The 26,368-nt window shown below is 46.5% G+C and overlaps 5 protein-coding genes across 5 annotated transcripts; 2 read left to right on the plus strand and 3 right to left on the minus strand.

The window, feature by feature from the left end:
- Nucleotides 1-25: 25 nt before the first annotated feature.
- On the plus strand, nucleotides 26-4,201 carry V865_006555 (uncharacterized protein; the record flags this gene model as incomplete). The annotated part of the gene is made up of 12 exons (XM_066230313.1): nucleotides 26-598; nucleotides 707-777; nucleotides 847-920; nucleotides 1,086-1,159; nucleotides 1,270-1,957; nucleotides 2,029-2,272; nucleotides 2,364-2,921; nucleotides 2,989-3,131; nucleotides 3,223-3,305; nucleotides 3,374-3,598; nucleotides 3,679-3,931; nucleotides 4,029-4,201. The coding sequence occupies 12 exons, from the start codon at nucleotides 26-28 to the stop codon at nucleotides 4,199-4,201; spliced, it is 3,159 nt and encodes a 1,052-aa protein (XP_066086410.1).
- A 444-nt stretch (nucleotides 4,202-4,645) lies between these two features.
- Nucleotides 4,646-7,622, minus strand: V865_006556 (uncharacterized protein; the record flags this gene model as incomplete). The annotated part of the gene is made up of 5 exons (XM_066230314.1): nucleotides 4,646-6,525; nucleotides 6,580-6,688; nucleotides 6,748-6,798; nucleotides 6,866-7,478; nucleotides 7,552-7,622. The coding sequence occupies 5 exons, from the start codon at nucleotides 7,620-7,622 to the stop codon at nucleotides 4,646-4,648; spliced, it is 2,724 nt and encodes a 907-aa protein (XP_066086411.1).
- A 360-nt stretch (nucleotides 7,623-7,982) lies between these two features.
- Nucleotides 7,983-20,562, minus strand: V865_006557 (uncharacterized protein; the record flags this gene model as incomplete). The annotated part of the gene is made up of 27 exons (XM_066230315.1): nucleotides 7,983-8,006; nucleotides 8,074-8,262; nucleotides 8,321-8,399; nucleotides 8,457-8,566; nucleotides 8,621-8,648; nucleotides 8,711-8,851; nucleotides 8,926-8,953; nucleotides 9,022-9,202; nucleotides 9,264-9,379; nucleotides 9,440-9,469; nucleotides 9,535-10,775; nucleotides 10,860-11,716; nucleotides 11,776-12,542; nucleotides 12,626-13,136; nucleotides 13,199-13,561; nucleotides 13,619-13,684; nucleotides 13,735-13,819; nucleotides 13,878-15,250; nucleotides 15,312-15,455; nucleotides 15,543-15,675; nucleotides 15,731-16,769; nucleotides 16,857-18,245; nucleotides 18,306-18,357; nucleotides 18,411-18,520; nucleotides 18,574-18,742; nucleotides 18,813-20,056; nucleotides 20,127-20,562. The coding sequence occupies 27 exons, from the start codon at nucleotides 20,560-20,562 to the stop codon at nucleotides 7,983-7,985; spliced, it is 10,905 nt and encodes a 3,634-aa protein (XP_066086412.1).
- Nucleotides 20,563-21,649: 1,087 nt separating this feature from the next.
- V865_006558 (uncharacterized protein) lies at nucleotides 21,650-23,605 on the minus strand (the record flags this gene model as incomplete). The annotated part of the gene is made up of 5 exons (XM_066230316.1): nucleotides 21,650-21,675; nucleotides 21,744-22,075; nucleotides 22,205-22,313; nucleotides 22,372-22,528; nucleotides 22,694-23,605. 5 exons carry the CDS (start codon nucleotides 23,603-23,605, stop codon nucleotides 21,650-21,652), a joined length of 1,536 nt encoding a protein of 511 aa, XP_066086413.1.
- Nucleotides 23,606-24,222: 617 nt separating this feature from the next.
- On the plus strand, nucleotides 24,223-26,159 carry V865_006559 (cystathionine beta-synthase; the record flags this gene model as incomplete). The annotated part of the gene is made up of 11 exons (XM_066230317.1): nucleotides 24,223-24,352; nucleotides 24,413-24,468; nucleotides 24,556-24,625; nucleotides 24,755-24,794; nucleotides 24,856-24,939; nucleotides 25,003-25,014; nucleotides 25,071-25,096; nucleotides 25,158-25,267; nucleotides 25,335-25,574; nucleotides 25,651-25,748; nucleotides 25,838-26,159. The coding sequence occupies 11 exons, from the start codon at nucleotides 24,223-24,225 to the stop codon at nucleotides 26,157-26,159; spliced, it is 1,188 nt and encodes a 395-aa protein (XP_066086414.1).
- Between the last annotated feature and the right edge of the window lie 209 nt (nucleotides 26,160-26,368).

Consider the following 26,368-nt stretch of genomic DNA (forward strand, 5'->3'; position numbering starts at 1 on the left):
TCCAAGGCTGGCTCTCAGTCAAAAAATGTCAACAGCCATTCAGTCCCAACCACCACCGACGTCGACATCGTCCTCTTCCTCCTCCTCGTCTCACTCTCAAGCTCCTATCACTTTAGCTGAGCCTATCTCATCAACCCCAACGCGTCAATCTACTCTACCACCCTCGTACTCTTCGATCCCTCATTCACCGCGTCCCAACTCAATCATCAATCGTCAAGAGGAGAAACAGGCTTTGCGGGATGCTCGACACTTGGTAGAGGAAGAGGTGGAATATAATAGAGGTCATATCTCACCTGGTAGGATAGGTCCAATGAGCCAGAATCCAAGTAAGAGTTCAGGGAGCAACAGTAATTCCGGTAGTCCTGGAGTATGGGTTGGTCCAGCTAATCCTCCTAGCGGAGTAGGAGTAGGAATAAGAACAGGAGCATATGAGAGTGAACAACATATCGATGGTGATCGTGATGACAACGGGGATCTGGAAATCGGTCATAGAGGTTATCTACCTCCTGGATTAGACGTCCGAGATGCACTGGCAAAATGTGAAGATCCAACATTAGGTTGGAGTCTTCAGTTTTGGGTTACTATTGCTGATCCTTTGGTGAGTGTACCTTGAATCTCAATGTATCTATCTAACACCACGCGCAAACTCAATGTTGTCTGTCGATGATGAATGATCCTAGCTTATAAGGATTTTCTTGGTTCATAGACCCAACACGTCTTCTTCGCTTGCCCTGCTTCGGGTCAATGTAGTTGGGATCCACCGGTAGGAGCATTTGTGTAAGTGTATCCTTAATCGCGATCATCATAAGCTACCCAGTCTTGACCAATGAATCATCTTTCTCGTAGCGTACCACGATCACCCGATGGAGAATGGTGGGAACTCGCAGATGCTACGAGAGGTAATCGAAGTTATTACTATAGTGAGTACTTCTCTAACTTGATTTGCCTCAAAGGAATGTCACGTACAGTACATATGGACAGATACATAATCATTCAACATAACAAAGGTACACAAAGCTGATAATGTTTTCATCCCATTTGTAAACTTCTATTCGTCCTTGCCCTTGACGTTTTCGTTCAAAAAGATACATTAACTGGCAAAACTCAGTGGAGAAGACCTGGAGGCAATGCTTTTGTGATCCCACTCGGGTTGATACAGGTGAGCTGCGTTCATTTGTCTAGCTCCCTTTGTTCCGCCAACCTCTTAACGTACGATAACGCCTATTCAATATGGTTGTAACAATGCTAAAGCTCTTGTCATTTGCCTAGCGAGCTGCACTGCCTAATCGACCCACTGCCCAATCCCCCTCATCATCCTCCAATCTTTCATCATCGCGGATAGTCCCTACTACACCTTCCCGATCAAACAGACAGAATCGATCGTCCAGCCTATTCTCACCTAACCCAATTCAATCCCCATCTACTCCAGGAACGAACAAAGCATATCCTCGACCACCTTATTCACCTCTAAACACTGTCCCACGTCCTATACACTCACCATCAAAATCGAATCGGTCATCCTCACTTACACCTAGTTCATCTTACGGTAATGGCAATAGTACCTCTCATTCACAGACGTTAGAGGCTATTGTCCTGGGACATTTCGCAACACCTAGCTCCTATACTGCTAATGGAAATGGTCAGGAGAATAATTTGATGGGAGATGGACTGAATACCAACACAAATATAATATCGCATAACGCTTCTGATTCTTTATCTTCCAATCCGATAAGTTCCACCGATGGGTCACAGCTGAGTGTAGTAGAAGAAGGATCAGGCAACGAGACTGATATGTCGGATTTCACAACTCCCGGATCAGCAGGTGGAGGATGGTGGGAAAAAAGGAAATCACAGGTGTTAACTGTGAAGACTGGATTTAAGAGTCCTGGAAGGAGATTTAAAGGATTGAGTTTGGGTTTGGGCGAAGGTAGTCCTAGTCCCAGTGATGGTTTCGCCAGTGAGTCAAGATCTAGTACTGAAATACTTAGTTCTGAGACTTTGATGACTGATATGCCATATGATCTACAGGCTCATTAGCTAGAGGATCACCTCTCAAGAAATCCCGTACCACGATCACTGGACCAATTTTCGAATCGAATGAATCTAATTCTGATACTCAGGGTAATGGAACGGATACACCGACAGAATTGACCGTCATGAATGGCGTGAATGGTACGAGTGGAAGTACCACACCTGGATTACCTAGAATGCCCGCCGAGCCGATCTATGTGGAACAGGTTGGAAGTGTCAAGACGAAGAGGCTGTCTACTGGGTGAGCAGAATGATTTATATATTTTATAATACACGCGATCAGTATCGCTGAGGATGGATTTGCTGATCGACGACTCTCTCATCATTATCAGATTACATCCCCTCCTCCCCTCAGAGATCAGCAGTGAGATCCTAGCGTTCCAAACGGATGATTTCGCCCGCAAATACTTTGCGACTAAACGATCTGGAATAATGAGACAGAAAGTGCCTGTTGAGCGAATCCTCAATTGGCAGAAGAATCCTATCACGTCACCTCTACTGGTTTTATCCAAACATTTGGCTAAAGATGCAATAGTCACGTTCAAAGTGATTCAACATGTCATGGGAGAAAGGGATAAACCGGTCGATAATGCCAAACCGCTACTGTCTAGTAGTTCGCATTTGAATTTGGCGAGTCTAGCGTTGAATGGAAGGAAAGATGATAATGGTCATCCGGACAGGAATGGCAGGTTGGCTAATGGATTTGCATCTCACAATGAACCTGAACCTAGCGGTACCGAAGGAATGGGAGGAGGAGCTGGTATCAAAAATGATAAGATGCAAGTGTTAGAGGAGATCAGATGGATGATCCAACTTTCGGTAGCATCGAGTGAGATGAGGGATGAAGTTTATTGTCAATTAATCAAACAGTTGACTAAGAATCCTAATCAGTGAGTAGAAGTAGAACTCCGATCTGCATTACTGCTCTTTTCGCTTATTGGTCCGTGACTTGGGTAGCGACGCGGTCGTATTGGGTTTCCAACTTTTCTGCGTACTTGTAAATGCTTTTGGACCAAGCAAGAATTTCGAACCATTTGTCAAGAATTTCCTGCGGATCAATGCGGGTGAAAAAGCAGATGGGATAGGAATTATGTCCAAGTGTGAGTGAGAGACTCTGATTAAGATACATGCACGCTATATCTTCAAAGTGAAGACAAGGGAATCTGATACCGATTTGTTCTATATTCGCAGATTGTATTGGCAAATTGGAGGTCCTCGCTGCGAAAGGTGGAAGAGGGAAAGCTCTGACTGTAGGAGAAATCGAGCATGCCAGTGTGAATTTCGTCTGGCTATTCCCATAAATCGTAAGATTGAGTTGACATGTGCTTGTTTGTATATGTAGGACGCAGCATTCTACCCATCTGTATATGGCGAATCCCTCGATCGAATAATGGATCTACAGAAACGTGCCTACCCCACATTAAAAGTACCTGTGATATTGCCTTTCTTGGCGGATGGGATCTTGGCTTTGGGTGGGTTACAAGCCGAAGGTATATTCAGAGTACCGGGTGATGGAGATAGCGTGAATGAGCTGAAGAGTAGGATGGATAGAGGACATTATCAACTTGTAAGTGCTCATGATCGATCCCTATCACGACTTGACTTCGGTAATAAAAGCTGATGGAACCTGTCATGTATAATTCGCAGAAAGGTATAGATGATCCCCATGTTGCATCTTCTTTATTCAAATTATGGTTACGCGAATTAGAAGATCCCATTATCCCTTCAAGTCTATATAACGATGCTTTATCAGCTTCGAAAACATGCGAAGAATCAATCGATTTCTTAAAGAGATTACCTATATATAATCGAAGGGTTTTGATATTTGTGATCAGCTTTATTCAACTGTTCATGAAAGATGATGTGGTCAGAGTGACCAAGATGACTCCGGGAAATTTGGGTGAGTGATCTGACTGCATTACTGATCCATTCCATCCAATGTTACGGAATACAAGGAATGATATCTGACATGTTTGACCGTTCGTACACGTTCACAGCTTTGGTGATGGCACCTAACATCTTACGAACGACTTCCAACTCACTCATCACGGTATTTACCAATTCATCATTCGAATCGAAATTCATCTTGCAATTATTAGAACACCTAGATACGGCTAGGGTAGATGAGGATTACGTACCTAGTCATGGTCAACCGATAGGAAGGATTTGACGCTATGAAGGTGGAAATTATACGAGGGATTAGTCTTTTACGATCGAATTTGTCTTCCAGCGAATCTTTATGCTCACGGGATACTGAATGGACTGAAAATGCATGATACAGCGGGTTTGTATACTTACATATATAACATATAACATATAACGTTGGAATGAATGTTTTGTACTGCATTTCACTACGCTATTCATTGAACGATTCAATGTTGAGAGAATGGTTTAGAAAAAGGTGATATGATCTAACTTGTCATCATCTCAAAAAAGCAATATGAATATCTTGTTCGCACGTAGTGCTCGACAATCTAACCAAATGCTATTGAGAAGCTCGAAAGTGAAGATAGCGTGAGGTGGTAAATGATGCATGAATCTTTTGAGTAGTATGTATATCTGATCGATAAATGTGTATATCAAGTGCAGGGTATATCATCTTCCAACATCCAATCTAATCAACTCCTTCAGCATCTCCCTCGATCATCTCCACCTTGGCCTTTTCCAACCTCTTCCTCTCCCTCTTAGCGTATTTTCCTCTATTCCTCTCTTTGACCTGTCCAACACCTCTGAATCTCCATTTCCTTCTCTTCAACAACATCATCTCATAACTCTTCATATAAAACGTCAATTTACCTAATCCCTTAATATCATCGTTCTTGATCAACTTCTCATGCAATAATTTGACATCGTTGAATAGCAAGTATGGCGGGACGTTTGCCTCGGGAGTAGAATTAGGTGTAATCAATTTGATTTTCAGTCCATTCACTTCTGGAAGAGGTCTATAGGTTTTCAATATATCTTCAGGCGGATATCGAACAAAGAACTCTTCAAGAATATGTAACGATTTGGAAGGTGTGGAATCGTATAATGCGAATAGACGAATAGCAGATTTCCAAATTCGTTCAATTTGTCGATCACCTAATCCCATTAACCACCTCTTTCGATCTTTCATTGACGGTTCACTGATCGTCTCCAATTCTTTGGTAGCCTTGGTAGACCAAGATAGGTATTCGTCCCATATGGCTTGTCCCCATTCGAAAGCTACTGGTCTATCTGAATCGGTCATTCCAGCTCTAGTGCCATGTGAACACTTTTCTAGGATTTGCAGATGACTCCATCCATTCGGCTTGAAGTTCCCTTTGGTGATTTCAGATACAGCTGACCAGGCTTCTTCGTAGGCTTTCTTGGTGGCTGCGAGAGAAGGGGAGTGTATCATGTGCACAGAGATGTACGAGTTGATCAGTTTTGGTCCGAGAACGACATCTTTGAATGGCAGATACGTATCGGGATTGGGTGGTGAAGCAACGTCATGCAAGATTCGTTGGAAAAGCGCTGTAGCTTCTCGCAATGCGTCAGCAGATGATTGAGGTGTAAGAGGAAGATTAGATTGAGAATTCGATGAATCTTGTATAGCTTCCGATTTGCTTGAAGACGATTCGACAAGTTCTTCCATCACATCCACATCTAGCCATTCTTCATCCGTTACATTCTTTTCTTCAAGTTGTTTCGCTTCGATCTCAGACTTGATCTGCCCATCTTCACCAAATTCTTGAAGTACTTCATCGTTATCTTTGACTTTGACCGCACCTCTCCTGACTAATGGCTTCCAACTAGCATACGTCATGAATATCCCACTCAACAAATCCGCATCTATACCATCTCTCCATTCTTTTGAATTCAACATCTTCCCCGTTCTTGCCAGTTTGACAGTCTCAGTCAAAATCCATCTCGCTCGATTCAGATCTCCTGCTCGTTTCGTTCCTTCCAGCAGTCCAGTGAAGGTTTCCAATGTAGGTACATATTGAGAGAACCTTGGTAAGCCATCTTCTTCCGACGAGAAGGGTGTGTAGATCGCATCGTGATGTTTGGCCAGCATCTGACGCAACAAGTCGAAAGCTTCTAGGTAATCTTTCTTTGTAGATCCTAACGCTCGAATGATCGCGCTGTATTCTTCTCTCGAGGGTTGGATCTTCTCATTCTCCGTCATTTCAATCCATAAATCCCTCGCTCGTTCAGGTTCAGGCTGAGCAGATTCTCCGCATGTCCTGATCATGGTAGTGTACAGTTCCCGGGTGGGCGTCGGATGAGCTGAAAGTCGCATATTGGCAAACAGGTCCCATGCTAACGCTCGAGTATGTGCGTTGGGCTGGAACAGTGGCGAGGGCTGAGTGAGATGTTGGAGAACGACTTGGTAAGAAGATTGAGGGTATGGTTGGCCAGCTTGTTCTGCTGAGGTGAGTTGAGATATTGCATTCTGAGGATGTGAGGGTGTGTGACGTAAAAGCGATAGAATGAACAGGTCTTTATGCGAATCAGATATTGCCAGTCCACCTTTATCGTTCACATTCAGCTTGGCTCAGATTCATGGTATCGTGGAATACTCACTGTTGGCCATTTCAGCCGTGAGTCGGCCTACATCATCTACTCTTCCGGCAGCAGCATCTACCTTGATGATTTCCTCAATCTTGGTCTCGTCAACAGGGACACCATGTAACTATGAATGATTCGTCAGCTTGACTATCATCGTCGGGTCTCAATAAGATAGGAGCTCACAGTCATTACGTCTAACAAGGCTTCTGCACCTCTAGCGTCTCTTCTCTGGATCTACCAAGACACACAATGTCAATTGATTTGCCATCGAGTTTCCGGTGAGGCGATCATTTAAACTCACAAACTCATCAAATAGTACATTCCATTCCCTCTTGCTGACCAATCCTAGTGGTATATCTACGCCTTGTTGAGTTTGTATAGCTCCGGCAGGTGATTTATTAGTCCCACTAGGTCCATCTTGTGGTACACCCAGCCGAGCGAGAGCAGCAAATATCTTATAATGCTTTGGTGCACTGCTCGATTCTTCATCTATCTTCATCAGTCCACCTTGCTGTTCGATGTCTCCGGAGCCTATCAATCTGTTTTCCAGCTCATTCAAGATATCTTCCCTCTCCCTGATATCTAAAGGTAATTTCAGTTGTCCACCCGGCGATTCAATAGCAAGTACATCATCTTCTCTACTATCTATTCCAGTCTGCACCAAATCAGCATAGAAATCCTTCAAATCCTCTTCAGTCAGTTCAGGCAGACCTTCAATTGCCTTTTCCGTCAGGCGATCTTTCAGTTGTCTGTTTAGCGATTCGTCGGAAGGCAGTTGAGAGAGGGTTTCTTTGGTCAGAGGGATATATTCGGGGGGAGGTGGGGGTTGATATAATGGGAAAGGACGAGTGGGCTCTGAAGAGGGTGGTAAGTGAGTGAGGTATGGGATAGATGGTGTGGGAGGTCGATCATAACTATTGATATTTAAGTTCATCGTTAGTGGACGTAGCTGAATGAGGGAGAATGGAATGGTACGACCGAATTTACCTGTGCAATAACCTTCTTGAACGCAGGGATCGCAGTCTAATTGCTTTCCTAGCAAGAGCTGATCCCAGCATCTTGCTTTCTGTTCTTCTGATGAGATTCAAGTCAAGATGAACAAAGTGAATCCTAATCAACATCTATTATGTATGTGGTTCGGAAAAAAACATCTCTCGTAAGAAGTCAACATCTATGGTAATCACGTGACTCGACTTTGCCACTCGTTTTGGATGTATTCGTTCATCATCGTTCATCAAGCATGCAAATGTACAAGTATACGAAAGAAAATGTATATACCAGATATAGAAAAGAAGACAAAGGCCTGAGGATGAAATCAATGTATATAATATCTATAGAAACAATTATATGGGGTATACCGAAATGAAAACCGAAGAGCCACAAAGCTGGGTATGTATTCTAGATTATTTGACAATCGATTATGGTTGAGGAAGTGGTTTACCCTGTCACGATCAAATCGCATCAGCCTGTGTATCTCCGTAGTATGCTCCAGGAGAAAGGACCACTTACAGATGGAGGAGGAGGAGGTACCATACCTCCGCTCATGTTCATTGTCATAGGAGGTGGTGGACCACCAGGTTGAGGTAACGGTCTGCCCATGACTGGTGGCATCATAGGGTGCCAAGCTGCCCAGGCAGGTACACCAGCAGGTGCTTTACCTTTTCCTTGACCTTGTTGATTCTGGTTACCACCGCCATCCTGAACCAGATCGACATGAGCGACAAATCTTGTGATAAAACGACAACCGGATACCTACCTTCTTCTCTTCCTTCTTAGGTTGGTTAGCAGGGTTCTTGGGTGCTCCAGCAGGGTATGGTATGACAGCCATCAAATCACTGTTGACATATTCGATCAGCTCTGGACATGCGACAGCTGTGGTGGAGCCAACTTACCCTGCGGATTGTCTACCCTTCATGAGCAATAATTCAGCCAGCTCCATGTACAATGCTCTTCTTGATTCTCTTAGATCTCCGACCTCTTTAAGAAGTACTCGTACTTCACCCTATAGCAGAGTCAGCTTGGGACATGTATCCAGGCATGCATCAGCTGTACTTACAGAAAGTGCTTTCGAGAAATCATCCAAGCTGACGATTAATTGACGTCAGTACATATACCTCAATATCTCACTGCAAAGAATAGAACTCACTATCCAGCCAAATTGAAACCAATTTGCTCCCTCGCAGCTGCCTTAGCAGCTTGTTGAGTTTGTGTATGCTGGTTAGAGTTCTGTTCCATGATTTCAAGGGCAAGCTTTCGTAAGAAAGCGGATTCGGACTCTCCCTTCTTGCTGTGGAAACGAAACCAGGATGATCAGTTTCCCTCCCTGACCTTTCCAAGAAGGTGAAAAAGACAGTCACTCACGCCAAGGCATCCAAGATAGCTTGTGTACCTATTCCAACGAACAAGATAAGTAAGACAGGTCGTCGGATTCAAACCCATAGTAGGATACAAACTCACCAGGCTTCTTCTCATTAGCAACTTCTTTCTTCTTAGCTTCTTCCCTATCAAGCACCAACTTATCCAAAGCTTCAGTGATCTTCTTATCTCTAGCTGTTTTATCTGTTCTTCTCTTCTCTTGGGCTTTAGCCTTCTCGTCATTCGCTGTCTTGGTGGCTTTGCTATCCGTAGCGAGAAGATCCTGCATATTTGACAGTGTCAGCGTATAAATGAACTAGTCAAAATGGTGCATAGTGACTTACAAGTGCTTTCTGTAAGTTCGCCAAAGCCTCGACATTTTGACGATGTCTCTCTTCGGCCAATTTCGCTTTCGCTTCCTTCTCTTTCAGCTTGGCATCCCTTTCGGCCGCTTCTAGAGCTACCCACAGATACACAATCAGCTGTAACCCTGACGTACGCATATCTTCGAGTTACTTACCAGCTTGTTCAGCCGCAGCTTTTTGTTTAGCTAGGAGATTTGGATGATCATGAGCTATCAATTCCAGATACAGCAACTGTCAGATAGTTGCTCACCTGCTAGTTTCCTAGCATCTTCCATCGCCTCTTCCGGTGATCCGCTCTTCTGACCTTTCGACAATTTACTTGGAAGTCCGGATTTGGGTTTATCTCCTGACCCAACTACATCACCCATTTGCACTTCATCCCCTGGTCCACCAATAGCTTCAGTCTCAGGTGGGAGACCCAATGATCCAGGTGGAGTAGTTTTAGTGATCTTTGCTGATTTATTGGATCTTGGTCCGGTAGGTGCGGTATGCTGTTTAGCAGCTTGACCCAATATTCCATCTTGATGTTCACAAGGTTCGATCGGTACCCTTCCAACAGCTCTGGGTCCATGAGGACAGCAAACACTGCAATGTCCTCTACCTACTTCTGACTCTGCTGGTATACCCGTGTGTGTCGTATCTTTCTGAGCTGTAGACGCTTTCTCCTTATCTGCGGCACTAGTAGAAGATTTGTCCTTCTTACCGGTTGATGGTCGATCGCCAGGAGGTGGGGGGGCAGATCCGAGTGCAGTTGGAGGGGCAGCTTCTTTAGGAGCACTAGCAGCTTGACTTGCTGGTCTACTGGGTATGTAAGCTGTTCGACCATCCGGTAAGACGACTTCCTCCATCGTCACAGGAGCAGGTGTGGGTGCTTTCATTGATGGAGCAGGAGTACCACTTCTTGTAGGAGGACCAACTGGAATGTTACTGACAACATTAGCGGGATCAGCAACGGAACCTTCAGCGAAAGTTGGTGGTTTCTTCTTGAGCTTGTTGGAACCGGAAGACGCCACTGGATGAGTAGGTACATGAACATTAGTGCCAGGTGGATGAGCGGTGAGATCTCTACCTTCCATCTGCAGCTCTTCCAGAGTAGGAAGATGGTCGACATGGGCTGTATCGCTGACTCTGGTCGATTTACCACTTCCTTGGGTAGGAAATGGCTTACCGACGGTGGTGTGGTCGGAATGGGCTTTGGTATCGGCAGGAACAAGAGGAACACCCGGTGGAGGAGTTGCGGTAGTCTTGAGACTCTCGCTCGATTTAGGTTTTTTCAGGATGCCACTACCGGCTGAAGCGGGTTTGTGGGTTGTTTCTTGAACCTTGGTTTCGGAAGCTGCTGGTACAGTCATTGGGACTTCAGCCCCGGACAATATAGGGTGAGAGGTTGTTACAGGTTCTGGTCCAACAGGTACATTGGCAAGGTCTGTAGATGGAGGACCAGAAGGTATGTTGGCAGGAGCACCAGTAGTGTCGGCAACGGTAGAAGGTCTTGAAACCGAGACATCAGCATCGCTACTATTTTGAAATGATGATATGGGCGTAACTTACTTAGATTTGGGTGATTTCGGAGACTTGGGAGGTGTCGTAGCGACTTCCTTTGATGGTATCTTAGGATCCCAATGGACACCACTCTTACCACCAATTGACGCTGGGGGAGGATCAGGTACAGCACCTGTATCGGCGGGAGCGGCGGAGGCAGGTGGAGGAGCTACCATTCCGGTATCACTGACAGCTGGTGCAGGTCCCTCAGCAACCGAGGGAACATTAGCAGCAGTCGTAGCAGGTGGAGGACCACCAGCAACAGATGCTGGTTTCTCGGTAGGAACGTTAGCAAGAGACGTGGCTTTAGAGGGTTTAGGCGATTTCGGATGATTGGTATCCCAAACTGGTTTAGGAGCAGATGGTACGTTACTTGCTGTTTGCGGTGGAGGAGCAGCAGCAGATGGCGCAGTAGGAGGGGGAACCACGGCAAAAGGATCATCGACTGAAACTCCCGGATGAACGGTATGAGAAGCGGATTCGTTCTTCGAGTCGATAGGGACTGGTCCAGGAGCCACCGTTTGAGTTTCGTGAGAAGTCTTGGTAGTGGGTATATTCGGTGGTGCCTGTTCGACAACGCCTTGATGGTCAGATTTGTGGGTGCCAGGAGCAATGATAGGCATTGAAGGAACACCAGAAGCAGATGGAATCACGGTAGCAGGAGGAGGCGCTGTGGTTGGCACGACAGTAGCAGCTTTACCAGCTGATGGATGAAGAGAAGCCGAAGGACCAACAGTAGGAGGCACAGCTGATATAGGTGCATCCTCCATGACAGTTGCAGGAGGAAGACCGGAGCCAGCGGGACCAGAACCAGCAGGAACCTGAGTATACGTTCGAGTGGTAGTATGCGTATGAGTAGGTAGTCCTGCATCAGCAGGCCGGGAGATGATCTAGAAGCATTACGATCAGCCGATTCACTTTTGGGCAAAAGTAGTTGCCGATGACTTACCTCTTCATGCTCTTCACGTATCAAGTGAGGTAGAGTAGGTGGCGCAAGACCAGATTCAGTTTGAATAGGTGACATGGAATGGGTGGACAGAGGAGGAGGTAAGGTGAGCGGTTTCCCAGTTCTTGGGTTGAATCTTGTTGACGGTGGGATGGTGCCTGGACCTGCAGCTGTTGGAACTGCAGTCGGCACCGAGATCGATAGTGGAACGGTAGGAGGAGGTGGGGGTGGGGACGTACCGGAAGCAGCAGCACCTCCAGATCCGGGTGCGGTCGGGACAGCAGTAACAGCAACATTCTCTTCTTCAGCTAATACAGTTCCAGGTGGAGCCGATCCAGAAGGTAAAGTAGAAGCCACCAGTGGAACTGATCCGGGTGGAAGTGATCCAGGAGGAACAGTAGTAACCATATCCTTCTCCAGCTCATCGACAATAGTGACCTCCTTATGACGACCACCGACTGGACCTTCTCGGATGACTTCTCGCTCTTTGATGACCTGTTTCTCTCGTCGAATGTCGGTATTCGGTCCAATAGCCGTAGGAGCGACAGTAGGAACCGGTGTGCCGATTGTAGTCAGAGCAGGAGCAGGCGTAGGAAGAGGAGTAGGATCACCGAGTGTGGTAGGAATAGGCATAGGTGTCAGCTCAGGAGCTTCGGTACCGGAATCAGCCCTCATTGAAATGATCTCCTCTTCCTCGAAGATTCGTTCAGCAGGTGCAGGCGCAGGGATAGTGACTGGTGGTGGCGCAGTCTTGCTCATGAGTTCTTCGACTATCATACAAGCATAATAGTCAGTATCGTCTTTTTCGGCCAGACGATCGGTGAAGGGACGCTGATAGGATGAGTAGACTCACTCTTCTCCTGAAGTTCAGCCAATCTTCTATCTTGTTCCATATCCTTCACAGTTTCCTCCACTTTTTCATCCAGTTCCATCATAGGTGTACCAGGAGCAGCGACCGACGGAGCACCTTTGATTCCATCAACGATCTTACCGCCAACCATAACCGTTCCATCAGGTAAGATTCTACCTTCGACATGTGAGGCAGAGACAGGCGGTGGTGGTGGGGGTGGTGCACCAGGAGTGACAAGTGCAGGAGCACCTCTTATTCCATCGACGATATCTCCGTTGTCAAGCATGACAGTTCCATCAGGTAAGACTCGAGCGTGAACATGTTTAGGTTTGATCTGTTCTCTCAATGCTGCTATATCACCTAAGATTTCAGCTAGTTGATTTTGAGTCGCCATGGTTCCATCGGCAATCTGGTCACTCATTCCATGGAGGTATCTTGACATTTCGTTTTGTTGTTCACCTTGAGCAGCAGCCAGTGCTTGAGTGTTACCCAAAGCACGTCTGAAACTGTCATCCTATCATTATGAAGAATAGTCAATACCGTGAATCTTTACACGAACACTGTAGTAACACTTACTGTTCCGACTTGAGAAGCGGAAAGAGGTATAGGTGGCAAATCAGCAGTCATCGCATGTTCCGTGGGCATGTGTATCGGTTCTTGAAGTACGATCGTCGGAGCAGCGGGAGTAACGATCTCTTCAGTAGTGACAGATGTGACAGATGGAGTTGTAACAGTGGATTCAGTAGTAGTATTTCCAAGACCAGTATCGACAGTGGTGGTATTTCCAGAAGGTGGTCTGGGAACACCCATGGACGTAGGACCACTAGGAGGAAGACCGGCATTACCATATCGAGCAGCAGCGGGGAGACCATAATCGCCTGTAGTCGAGTTGACACCAGGAGGGAAGAAACCGTTTCGACGAAGCGAAGGATTGACATTCTACAGCATGGAAGATCAGTAATTGCATTATCAGAGATGAAAGAAGAATAAGCTCACAGGACCGATGGGACCACCAAAGCCGGGCATTCCAGGACGTAGACCAGGCATAAATGGACCCATACCCTGGTGTCATTCATCAGTAGAGTTTATCATACTAAGCAAAGTAGACTCACAGGACCAGGAATTCCCATTGGTCCAGGGAACATACCCATTGGACCCATAGGCCCCATAGGTCCAGGAGGGAAACCACGTCGGAAACTGTATTTTCCATACAATCAGTCGTCTAATACAATGATGTCGGATATGATTGACTTACTAAGTAGTAGAAATCGGATCACGAACACCAGCAATTCTAGGCAACGAAGGTCTAGGCATATCAATCATACCGGGACCAGGGATGGGAGGAGCAGGCATTCCGGGAGCAGGCGCGAAACCAGGTCTCATACCAGGTTGAGTAGGTTGATATGGTGGCATGTTTCGAGGCGAGTTGACAGGCGTAGGTAAATCGACAGGTTGAGGCGGTGGTCCAGGTCTATAAGGTCCTCTTTGGATACCCTCGTCGGCATATTGTTCATTATCATCTTGGTAATCATCATCAGTTCGGTACGGTACGGGAGGTTGAAGCGGCGTCTGTTGAGGAGTCATTTCCATTGGTGCAGGTGGTGGAGTAGGTTCATATTCAGTTATCGCCTCAGGTTGCGGTTCAGGTGTTGGTTCATATTCCGGTTCGGGTTCAGGTTCAGGCTCGTATTGCTGTTCAGGTTCTTCTTCATAGTACTCCTCTTCTGCAGGTTGTTCTTGGATAGGAGCAGGTTGAGGAACATGTTGAGGTTGAACGGGTTGTTGGACAAGAGCTGGACCTTGTCTGGATCGTTGGCCCACCAAATGACGAGGGAATTGAGACTGACGAGAAAAAAACTCCTCAGGAGGCGTATCAGGCGGTAATCCAGATAAAGCGAATTCTTCATCAAATTCTGGTTCAGGTATTTCACCTTCCATCAGGTTAGATGAGACTTCGCTCATTGGTCGTCTTCGCCGTCGGTCGAAGCTTGATGCAATCGAATTGGCTGGAGCGTTTCTACCTCTTGCACCAAATTCACTACCATATACACTATCACCTCCTTCATACATCGATCCTTCTCTGGTACCTTCGGTTCTAGGAGTGGCAGGAAAAGAGGAAGGGTACATCTTCTTCTCCTTTTGTGGCAACGGTAGTTCATCTGCAAACTCGCTATCTCCAACACGCTGAAGTACCCTCTTGAGTAGATCTTCAAGTCGAGCCATACCAGGTCCTCTATCAGGTAGTTCGATATCGAAACTTCTCCTTCGGTTCATCTCTTGGGTCATTTCGTCTTGTCGACCTAAGAGATCTTCCTGCCTGCCGATGAGAGTACCGAGCAAATTCCGTAAATCATCGAACTGCTGATTGATCACTTCAGGTATGATTAGTGGTGGCGGAGTCACTGGTCGAGCAGTTGAAGTTGACGAGGTGGTAGAAGTGATGGACGAAGGTGATGATGGAGGTGAGTCATCGGGATCTTTGGAAGGAACAGGTGGTGGACCATCTCTGTCTGCTAAAGCAGTTTGATTTTCTGCGATTTGATTGACCTTTCGCTCAATCCGATCAAGCTGATTACCGACCCGAGTATTTTGGCCCTGTTTGGCTTGTTCCTGGCCTTGCAAGAAGTTCTACAAAGCTTGACGTCAGCTTGACTGACTTTACAGGACATTCAACTGGAGTACCACTCACGAGCAACCTATTAACATCACTTCCGGTAGCCAGATCTCTTGTCGTCGCCGTCATCGCAGTACTGGACACATCGGTAGTTGGTGATCTCGATGTAGCAGGAATAGAAGACGGGAAAGAAGGCGAGGGAGGTGGCATTTGCCGAATCTGAGGAGCCACGAAGACTGGAGAAGGCGGGGCGGCAGGCTGTGGCGTAGGCAGAGGAGGAGGTAAGGATAGTGCCGGAGGTGGTACTCTTGGGATCCGTCGAATAGGTATCGTTGAGGCTGTCGAAACGCTCTCCGGCTCACTAGGCTTGAACGATAATGGTGGAGGAGCTTCAGCTCTGATAGGAGCTGTCTGAGAAGTCTTAGCGGTGTAATACGATCTGATAGATACATTTATTAGCTGCTGGTCGAAGGAATCGAGCAGAGTGAACTTACTGGGTAGCAGGTACAGTGGTATAGTTCGAAGGTAGAGTTTGCCACTCTGTAGCAGTCGAATATACTGTCTCTCTAGCACCAGTATACAACGTATTCTCCCTAGCAGTGCCCAAAAGAGTCCTCGAAGTTTGATCGAACGTCCGAGCCGTATAGGCAGTCCTCGAGGGCGTAGGTACAGTGGTAGCAGTCGTGTATTTCGACTTGGTTCTTATGGACACACTACTGCCATTCGAAGATCTTCTTTCCAAATCCGCAAGCAGCTCGTCATCCGAGTCTGGATGAGAGACCTGAGTCCAAGCTCTACTACCTCTTCTCGAGGTAAGACCGTCCGTCAATCGATCCGAACTTGAATGTGCATCCGAAGAAGCTGTTCTAGAGATAGGTGGAGGAGGTGCAGTTTCCCATTCCGATGATCTGGGTGATCTACTGGATGTGGTAGGTGCGGTACCCATCGAACCGGTATATCGAGGATCGATCCTGGCGGTAGCATATCGAGTTGTAGGTGGTCGTTCGTGATATTCTGATCGTTGGATGTCAGCTCCATTAGCGGTACCATATTCTGTCGCTGGACGGCCTGGTGCTTGAGCAGTGAAGTAGCTATCACCCTGAGTGGCGGTAGGGTATACTGAAGGTGTTCTAACAGATTCAGCGTAAGTTGGGACTGGTGCATCTTGCAATGAATACCTTGTTGGACTCGAGGCGGTCGAGGAAGCTTTGGTAGTTGTATTGCCAGGTGAAGCAGTAGAGTAGTGGGAATCTCGAGATGGCACAGGCGGAGGTGCCGTAGCGAAGGAGGCTCCGGAGCTCCTTGACATACGAGAGGAAGATCGATCTCCCGGAGGTGGAGTATGGAAAGGAGATCCAAGCAACCCAGATGGTGTAGTATACCCTTCGGTACCAGTTCGAGCACTTCCGAAAGGATGAGTGGGCGCTGTCAGACCGGTGGTGATAGTCTGCTGAGCCGTGCCATACGGAGATCGTCCTTCATCGGTTGGAGGTGCACTTGGGGAAGCACCCGTGATAGCTACCTGAGGAACCCCTGCAGGTGTATAGGGTACAGTGCCCGAAGGCGATGGGCCTCGAGGAGTGTGTACCGACGTGGCTGAGGTCCATGGCTGAGCAGTACTTGCTGGAGTGGGTCCAGTGTGGCCTGAGAGCTCGGTGCTGAAATGCTGAGCTGTACCCATCGGTGTAGGTGTGTTAGGACCAGCCACGGCAGTGTGACTTGAAGGAGTCGACATTCCTCGAACGGTTGTTGCAGGAGTTTGAGCTTGAGAGCCTGGTTTAGCAGTGTAGCTTGAAGCTGTGGGAGAGAAAGCCTCGGCTGTTGCTTGTTCGGAAGGCAGTGGTCTAGCAGTACCGGGTGAAGCAGTGGTCCAAGGTTCGGCGGTTGTTAGAGGCGTCTGAGTACCTGGCTGAGCTGTGAACAGTGATGGAGAAGAAGGTACATCCCGAGTAGTAGCTGCAGGAGTTGCTGAACCAGGTTGACCAGTATATACCGAAGCAGAAGAAGGTATATCTCTGGTGGTCCCAGCCGGAGTGGAAGATCCAGGTTGAGCAGTCCAAGCCTGTTCGGAGAGAGGTCGAGTGATAGTAGCAGGAGTGGCAGCGTACGTTGATTGACCTGAGCGGAAGTCTTTCGCAGATTGATAATCGCCAATGGTCGAAGGTGGTCCTTGAGGAGCGGTATATGTGGATTGGCCTGAGCTCAAGTCTTTTGCAGATTGATAACCACCGACAGTCGAAGGGGCCGGTGGCGGTACCGTATGAGCAGACCAAGGCTGGCTGGAGGAAGCAGGAGTTCCCATTGCTGCGGTATACACCGACAGAGGTTGGTTGACAGTCGTAGGTGTAGGAGCGATTTCTGACCTTGCACTGGTATATTTGGAAGGACTTGACAAAGGTTGACTGACAGTACCGGGAGTAGCAGTATTATACTGTGAAGAAGTGCCACCAAGAGATTGGAAGCCGGTAGCGGGAGTTTGTAAGCTCGATGGACCTTCTGAAGAAGTGTTGAACAGAGTTGGCGGTTTGATACCGTGGGCAAAGGTAAAATCTCTTGATAATGGTCTTTCGGCATTTTCAGCAGTGAGGGGTACATCTTGAATACCAGCGCCAGTCGTGGTTCTTGGAGAAAGACGGAGATCTTTCTCAGGTAAAGGAGGAGCGGAAACTTCCTTGAGATCAGCTTCACTGGCTACTCTTCTCAGACTTCTAGTCCGCTCTAATCCACCAGCAGCAAGTTTCCTACTGCCTCGTTGCACGATCGGAGCATGAAGACCACCAGAAGTCTCGATGACCGCATCATCGGTAGTATACAGTGGGTGAGATCCGGTACTGCTCGGCAGAGGTGAAGAAGGAAGTGGCTGGGTACCTTCAGCAGGTGTGAAGTGGGCAGAAGCTGAACCACCTGCTTCTGAACCATGATCGGACGATGATCGATTGGCTCGAAGGGATGCTGAAGGTGCAGCTCGAGTTCGTTCAAGTACTGTCCAAATAGCGTTGACCCATCGAACTAGAGATGAAACGTCAGCCCGATTGTATCCTGTATGGTCGCTATATTCCTACAACTAACCTCGATCTCTAGCACTATCACAAGCCAATCTTTCAACTCCATCATCGTACACCTACCAGAGAATCATCAGCTATTATGAGATCGTATGCACATCAGCTGACCCACAAGTTTGAAGGGATAAAGGCTATCTGCCAAATGACCCTGTCTTCTCGCAGCAGCAGCACCAATATCATCCCCAGCCATGGGATTATTCGGACTATATGTGGAAGCGACCTCTGCCATGATATCTACAATCAGCTTGAATATGCAATTGAGCGACCGGACTCACCATCACAAAACTCTAGATCCAAAGTCACAGTGGCCCTTCCCTTATCGCTCACCCAATTCAATTCCAATCCTTCATTATACAATCTACCATCCGCTTGTACCCATTTGAAATTGGGTCTGGAATCTTGATCATGTACATTCAGATAATACAACGCTCCTGTCCTTATAGGCTATGCAGCGAGTCCATTATCAGCTGAATATTCATTACACTGATCTAAACTGAAAGTAAGTAACACTCACATCCCCGGTCAATTGTTTAGGTTCAGAAGATTTCTTATCGCTCCTCAAACTACCTGATCTACTAGGAGCTTCTCCGCCCTTCCTCTCTTCATGTATACTACTACTATTCTCAGATGTCTTCTCTCCTTCCTCTTGCTCCCTTTCTCTTTGTTCAGAGGATTTTGCTCTTTCATGAGAGTCTTCACCTTGTTCAGCCAGCTCTCTTTCATTCCTCCTCCTCCTGATAGATACATTCCACCCTTTGTCACCCGTACCACTCCTGAACAGGCCCGAAGCACCATCTCTACTTGGACTAGCTCCAAGCCCAGATGATCCGGAAGGTCTCTGAGAGATAGTACTCGATCTAGCTCTCCAGGACCCTATCATTCCCCTTACTTGAGAGAGAGGGGAGGACGGTTTGGGTGGTAGAGTAGGAGCGGAGGAAGTCGCTGGTGGTCCTCGGAACGATGATGGTGGGACATAATCACCACTTTCAAAAACCGAGCTACCTCCTTCGTTAGGTGGACCTGCGGTTCTCGAAGTAGGAGCTGAAGAGGGTTTAGAGGGAGTAGATTTAGAGGGAGAAGTAGGAATGAATTTGGGTTGAGGTGGCGGAGCGGCACTATCTCCTTTAGATTCGAATATCTTGATCAGATCCGAAGTCTTCTTAGGCGTTCCCTGAGGTGTACCAGCTGCACTACCTGGAGCAGTACCCGTACCAGTCGAGAAAGCTGTTCGAGGTCCCTTGACAGGTGATGAAGGGACTTTGGTGGGACTGGGCGGTAAAGGATATTTGCCCGCTATTGTCGATGCAGAAGCTGAAACAGCTTTTGAAGGACCTTCTCGATATGCACCAGGGAAAGTAGGTGATAAGGTCTGTGAATGTGAATTTGAACGTCCATGAGAGCTTGCAGGTGAAGATGACTTCTCAGTTCGTTCTGTGACAGTAGATAATCTTGATAGATTACCGTGCTGATAATTCCCCAGACCAGGTGAGGTGGGCGGTTGAGGGTTCATGTTGATTCCCAATCCGACTAGAGGTTGTCTGATAGGCATAGGATGGAAGGTGCTTGGAGGCAAGTAGGGATTGGTTGATGAGGAAGAGGACGACGATGGTGCGAATGGAAGTCTTGCAGGGATGGGATTCGCCAAAGCGTCAAGTTGGGATAAGACACCATCGTATGCTGCATCGATAGTTGCTGTGGATTGACCGGTAGCTTGCGGAGGGATAGGGTAGGAAGATTCGAAGGATTGAGCAGGTCGATCTGAGTCAGAGATTTTGATAATAAATATCAGCATTGGGTATTCTGTGTGATAACCGCTAGTAAGACTCACCCTCGTTGGAGAATATACCACGAGGTCCAAGCGAGAGTTCATTCCTTTCAAAATCTTCACCAAACAGCTGTCCTCTATTTGGCGGCAAGAGCGGCGAACCAAGATCTGAATGTTGTTGTCGAGTCGATCTTGTTGGACGTTGAGGTGAAGGAGAAGTAGTTCTAATCTCGATATCAATATTTGGATCGATTGTTGCTGTCGAATCATCACCGGCGGTAGCGGTGAGATATTCTACTTCCGCTTCATCATTGTCATTGTCGTCGGAAAGTACACCTCTTGGAGTCGCCCATTCAGGAACTGAATTGGGAGAATGAGGAGCTGAAGATGATGAAGAGGGCTGCTCGAACGTTGATAGTAAAGCTGCGAAATCGGGATGGGGTCGATCAGGCGATGAGCGCCATCTCCTCGGTGTAGGTGAGATCGGAGGTGAGGGCATGGTGAAGGATAGTACCAACTATGCCCTCTTTGGTAGATCTTATGATGAAATGATACTGGAATACCTATAAGAATGATTATTGTCAATATGTCATATGGACGAAAGAGTTGTTAGTTGTAGAATTGGGAAGAAAGAAGAAGGGGATGCTATTTTGGATATGACCAGAGCGTAGTTGTTGATGGCGAGGACGTGAATTTCTTTTGCTATTCGAGTTGTTTACATCCCATCAAGGGTCGATGAGAGACGTAAACAAGATTAATGGTATACACACAGACACACAGACATGTGTTAGGTCCTTTGGTAACTTAGTAAGGAAAACTTTGACCATGTAGAACATCGTTCAACCATCTACACTTTGTAGGATTCACGATGGTGCCGAGGAGATGCGGTACCTCTGACCCCTGTTTTCGCATAGCAGATCTTCGCATAGTGATGGAATAACAAGAATGATTACCACTCTTCGTATTGAGTTGTTGGACATGATTCCGAAGGCAGGAGGTGTCATTCACCATGTCTTGCCGCTATCGTGTTTCTGTACCCATCAAATTCGCATTGACCGTCATCCAAAGGAGGCGCGTCGTCAACGACTGCACTACCGCTTAGAACGCGTTTATAGCACTGTATGGATCGGCTGTTGGCGTGTTATGTGTTCTGTTGATTGCACACCACTACATCTCTGAAACATCTTGCTGTGTATCTTGGCCAAACAAACAACTTGTGTTCCCATCCCCCAACTCGGTCCCGTCTCGGCCATGCCACTGTCCAGCACGTTCGACGAATGCTGCATATATTGGTGAATATCGAGGTCCGAGTATGATGCTGCATGTTCTTTTCACGATGAATGGATGCGATGAATTTACTAGGGATAAAAGTAGAAATCACGATCATGTCATTCTCATCCATCGAGTTAAGCTACCGAAGTTAGTTGGTTCGTCAGCCAATCCACGTGGCAAAAGCTCAACGGCCCTAGGTCAAGACATGCTAGCTATCGATGATACAGTACAACATATATACACATGCATGACTAATCGCTGTAAGACCATATGAAATATGACCTGCATCCCTGACCAAAAACCCAAGAACCCGTCTACTTCTGCTCGACGATGACAGCCTCTGCAATGTTGATGACATGAGGTCAGCTATCATTTTTTTAAGATCAAAAGCGCCAGATGGTTACTCACTCTTCCTCTCAGCTTTGGGCTTCTCTCTTCCTTTCCTACTATGTTCCCTCCTCCTATCTTCCTTGACCTTCCTACTCTCTATCATATCTCTCTTCAACTTCGTAGCATTATGTATACTCTGAGGAACATGTCTTCTATCTTTGATGGATCGAACTCCCTTTTCAGCAGAATACCTCTCAACAAGTTTCTGTCGATGTTCAATAGCCTGTCTCTCTTTACTAGATACCACGCCGAGTTTCTTGGATGCGTTCGATTTCCATATCCTTACGTTACCGTCGTCAGAGGCGGAGAGGACGAAATCTGCTGTAGGAGTGTAGGTTACGTCGAATACTCTATATGACCATCAAAGTTATTAGCATTGGTAAAATTCCTACCATGATCATATACCACATTATGTAAAGAGAAATTGTTGGGGAAGCAACACCTCATACGAGGATAGACAATGACAAACGATCACGCACCTCTGCATTCGCTTAGTATGATACACGTCCCTCGATTTACCAGACTCCCTATTCCACAATCTTACGGTTCGATCATATGAACCAGAAACAAATTCTTCACCAGTAGGACCTGTAATGGACAATATCAGTTGCAAGCTTCTTTCGCTCAAGATATTGTGGCAACTCACTCCAATCACATCCCATGACTCCTCCGACATGACCTTTGTATATCTGGCTTGGGGAATTGAGGTTCCTGATATCGAAAGTATACAAATTATGATCCTCACTGGCTAATAACATTGTGGTTGGGAGTGTTGGACACCATGATATGTCGTTTGATACGAACTGGGATTGAAGGAGCAATCAACATTAGCATATATCGTCTTATGCCCCATATAAATATCCCATAACATCCCATCATGATCCTTCCTCTTCGCAATGTACATCTCTCCTACATCGTTCTTCCTATTGCAAACTTCCAGGAGATCATGAAAAAGGGTTTCAACTCACCTGCATCACTATCCTTCTCTCCGCTTTACCCGTCCTGATATCATACAAACACATCGTCCTATCATTTCCTACACTTGCCAATACACTCGTTTCACTCTGATTGAATTTCACTTTATTTACAGTTTCCAGTGAACTACCAAATTGTAAATTCGACAGGGCGGCCGATCTGTTCTCATCCCAAATCTGTACGGTGTTACTCGCAGTAGCGAATACCGAATCAGTTCTATGATGATCTATTCCATTTAGACCATTCTTATTCGTATATACCATTTTCGGTTCTAAACTTTCTCCTAATTTATCTCTTTTCGCAAAATCCAAATTCAATCCACCCCCTTCCTCCTCTTCATCAAAATCCACGTCCATGTCCAAACCATTTTCACCAATTGCACCAGCTTGATCTAAATGTTGTTGATGTCCTGCAGATCCAGAACCACTAGCGAATTCTGATCCTTGGAATAACTCTTTATCTCTTATTCCAGGTGCGAATGCTTCTGACCTCCAAATTTTGATTGTACCATCCAGCTTTCCAGCGGTTATCATCCCTCTTTGACCATCGTGAGACTCGGATGTCCAACAAATCCCACCTACCATGCCTTTATGCGCATGGGGTATTTTCAATAATGGTCTTCGAAGTGTCAACGAATGGACGATGACTTCTCCATCACCCCCTCCTCCGGCTACTACTCCGACCCTCCTCGAATCTTTCCCAAGACAATATACACCATCTTGATGTCCACCTAGGGCATCCACGAAGGGTTTGGCGAACATCCTGTCCATCTTCACTGCTGTGAGCGCTCGGGCGTATTCTCGAGGTTTCTGGAATGGATGTAAGTGCGGAGCGAGATTGCGCTGTAATGGATGGGGAGAGGTGGATGAGGATGGCATGTGATCATCGAGTGATCGAGAGATCATTTTTATTTTCTGTAAGACGTCGAACAGGAGGATGTCAGCTCTTTTATGTTCAGTTTGGCAGAGACAGCTGTACTCACGACCATGTTGGATGATGTCTTCACGCCTTGTAGCGTTACTTGAGTTGAGAACACGATAGAAGCCTTGAACTCCGGTTCTGCTATATCTCTTCTGGGTGTATGCAGTGTTGATGACTTGTGATGTGATAATCTATACAGACAGATAACCATTCTCCTAAACTTGTCAACAAATTTAATCTTGCCTTTGCTCAAAATCTCTGAGCTTTGCCGCTGAGATCTAGCCTCTCCACGTGGTTGTGATCTGATGTGGCATTTCTCTATATCATGATAAATGAACCCGGGCGGAGCTTGATCATGGATCTACGGTCGGACCATGAGTTAACCGGTTGGTACACCATGTCATCTGCGCATACACACACACTACTGTGAATACACACAGTCACACCATAAGAGGTGATATCATACAACGATACTCATCTTCCTTTCTCTTCTCTATCATCGATACCAATCTCAACAGTATCAAGCTATAAAGCACACAGTAAAGCTGTATCGGATTCGATCCTCAACAGCATCTCCATAACTCGCAGACCGATTCCCACGATGAGCGGCGAGACTCAACCCCAACATCATTGGCAAGGTGTTCTTGCATCGGCATTGGACGCAGTGGGTCATACTCCTTTAATCAAGTTACAGCGGATAGCCAATGAAGAAGGATTAAAATGTAACCTATGTAAGCTGTGCGATCACCGGAGACCGACCCGATGATGTAGCTCACGTTCATGTTGATCAGTGGGGAAATGCGAGTTCTTCTCTGCAGGTGGAAGTGTTAAAGATAGGATAGCAAAGGTGAGTTGAGCAAAAAACAGATTAAGAACAGACATCTTCCTCAATTGAAAAGAGTGTCATCACCTATACTGACCTGCTCCGATACAGCGAATGGTAGAGCACGCTGAGAAACAAGGTGTTTTGATACCTGGACAAAGTATAGTCATTGAGCCTACCAGTGAGCTAGATCTGGCACTCCCTCTTTTTGCCCTTCAGCTCACAGTTGTATGACTGTAGGTGGGAATACAGGTATGTAATCAGCTGGATTGCCGAACTCGATAAAAGCTGATGGTCTTACCGATATCAGGAATTGGTCTCGCTCTTGCTTGCGCTATAAAAGGATATCAGTAAGCTGACTCTTAATCACCTCGGCTCAAAGGCATGAAGCTGACGGATCACCTTTAACAGGTGTATAATCACACTTCCGGCCAAGATGAGTCTGGAGAAAGAAGTGATGCTGCGTGCACTGGGAGCCGAAATAGTCAGGACACCGTGAGTCAGCTACCGTCATCGCCCAAAGGTAGACACCAAGCTGATCGAACATTTCCATTATAGAACCGAAGCAGCGTGAGCTGTTTGATCATGGACATTTTGTGGATGAGCTGACATTGCTATTCGAACAGCTGGGACAGCCCGGAGAGCCATATTGGTGAGCTTGTGCATTGGGCTCCTCATCTGAACAAGCTCATCGGTATAATCTCCTCTTTCAGGTGTCGCGCGAAAGTTGCAGAAATCAATACCTGGAGGTGTGATTTTAGATCAATACTCCAATCCTCATAATCCCCTAGCTCACTATTATGGTACATACGAGGAGATCATGGTGAGTTACACACCTGCAACCTTCGGAATCATCGGGTAGAGCGGAACTCATTCGTCCTCCATCAAAGCATTCGCTCAAAACGTCTGATCTACCACGTAAAGATGTAACTCTCCTGGTCGCAGGCGCAGGTACAGGCGGTACAATCACAGGTTTAGGACGTGCTATCAGGGATTACGAAGCTTCTTTACCTCATACCAATGGAAATTCTGCTTCTCGTGGTAGAACGACCATAATAGCTGTTGATCCCGAAGGATCAATATTGGGTGGAGGTGAACCTGGAAATTACCAAGTGGAAGGTATAGGATATGTGAGTAATTAGCTGATCTTTGAACGAACTCATCGTCTGGACCCAGCTAATATTCGTCTCACTGGCGTTGGATTAGGATTTCTTCCCTGAGGTTTTAGATCCAAACCCACCAGTGGTAGATAAATGGTTAAAGACCAATGATGAAGAGGCTTTTGACGCTACCAAGCGGCTGATGTGAGTATCACCTTACTCCCGCTTTAGCTGTTGGTTTCAGAACTTGCTTTTCACGATCAGCTAAATCATGTGATCCTACTGTATGATAGTCGAAAAGAAGGACTGTTCGTAGGTGGTTCATCCGGATCAGCTCTATCCGGGACCCTACGGTACCTCCATTCGGAAGAAGGAAAACATATAGCGGAAGATTCAGATGCCAATGTAGTAGTGATCTTACCGGATGGAGTACGAAATTACATCTCCAAACCTTGGTTCCTTGAGACGTCTAAACTGCCTATGGGGGAGAATATGGATGAGAAAGAGGATATCAAAAGTACTATTCGGAAGATATTAGGTAGGGATCTGAATGACGTTCAGAGCGTGGTGAATAGTAAAACTGAGAAAGGAGAGGATTTGGAGAATGGTGATTAAGAATTGGCATTGGGTATAACAATATGTTTTGTGAATAAGATAGTAGAGCTGCCTGTAGTTAAGTGTATCAGCCTTGTGTATATTATAGAGTATCTTATGTATTTGCTGAACATGTATCATCCGAACTGGTGAAGAGGAGAGTGCAGTAATATTCATCTGAGATGACTTGAAATGCCCATTTGCATCTAGTTTGAATACAAATGGAGTAT

Source organism: Kwoniella europaea, chromosome 2, assembly GCF_036810445.1.
Source record: "Kwoniella europaea PYCC6329 chromosome 2, complete sequence".
In the NCBI taxonomy this organism is placed as follows: domain Eukaryota; kingdom Fungi; phylum Basidiomycota; class Tremellomycetes; order Tremellales; family Cryptococcaceae; genus Kwoniella; species Kwoniella europaea.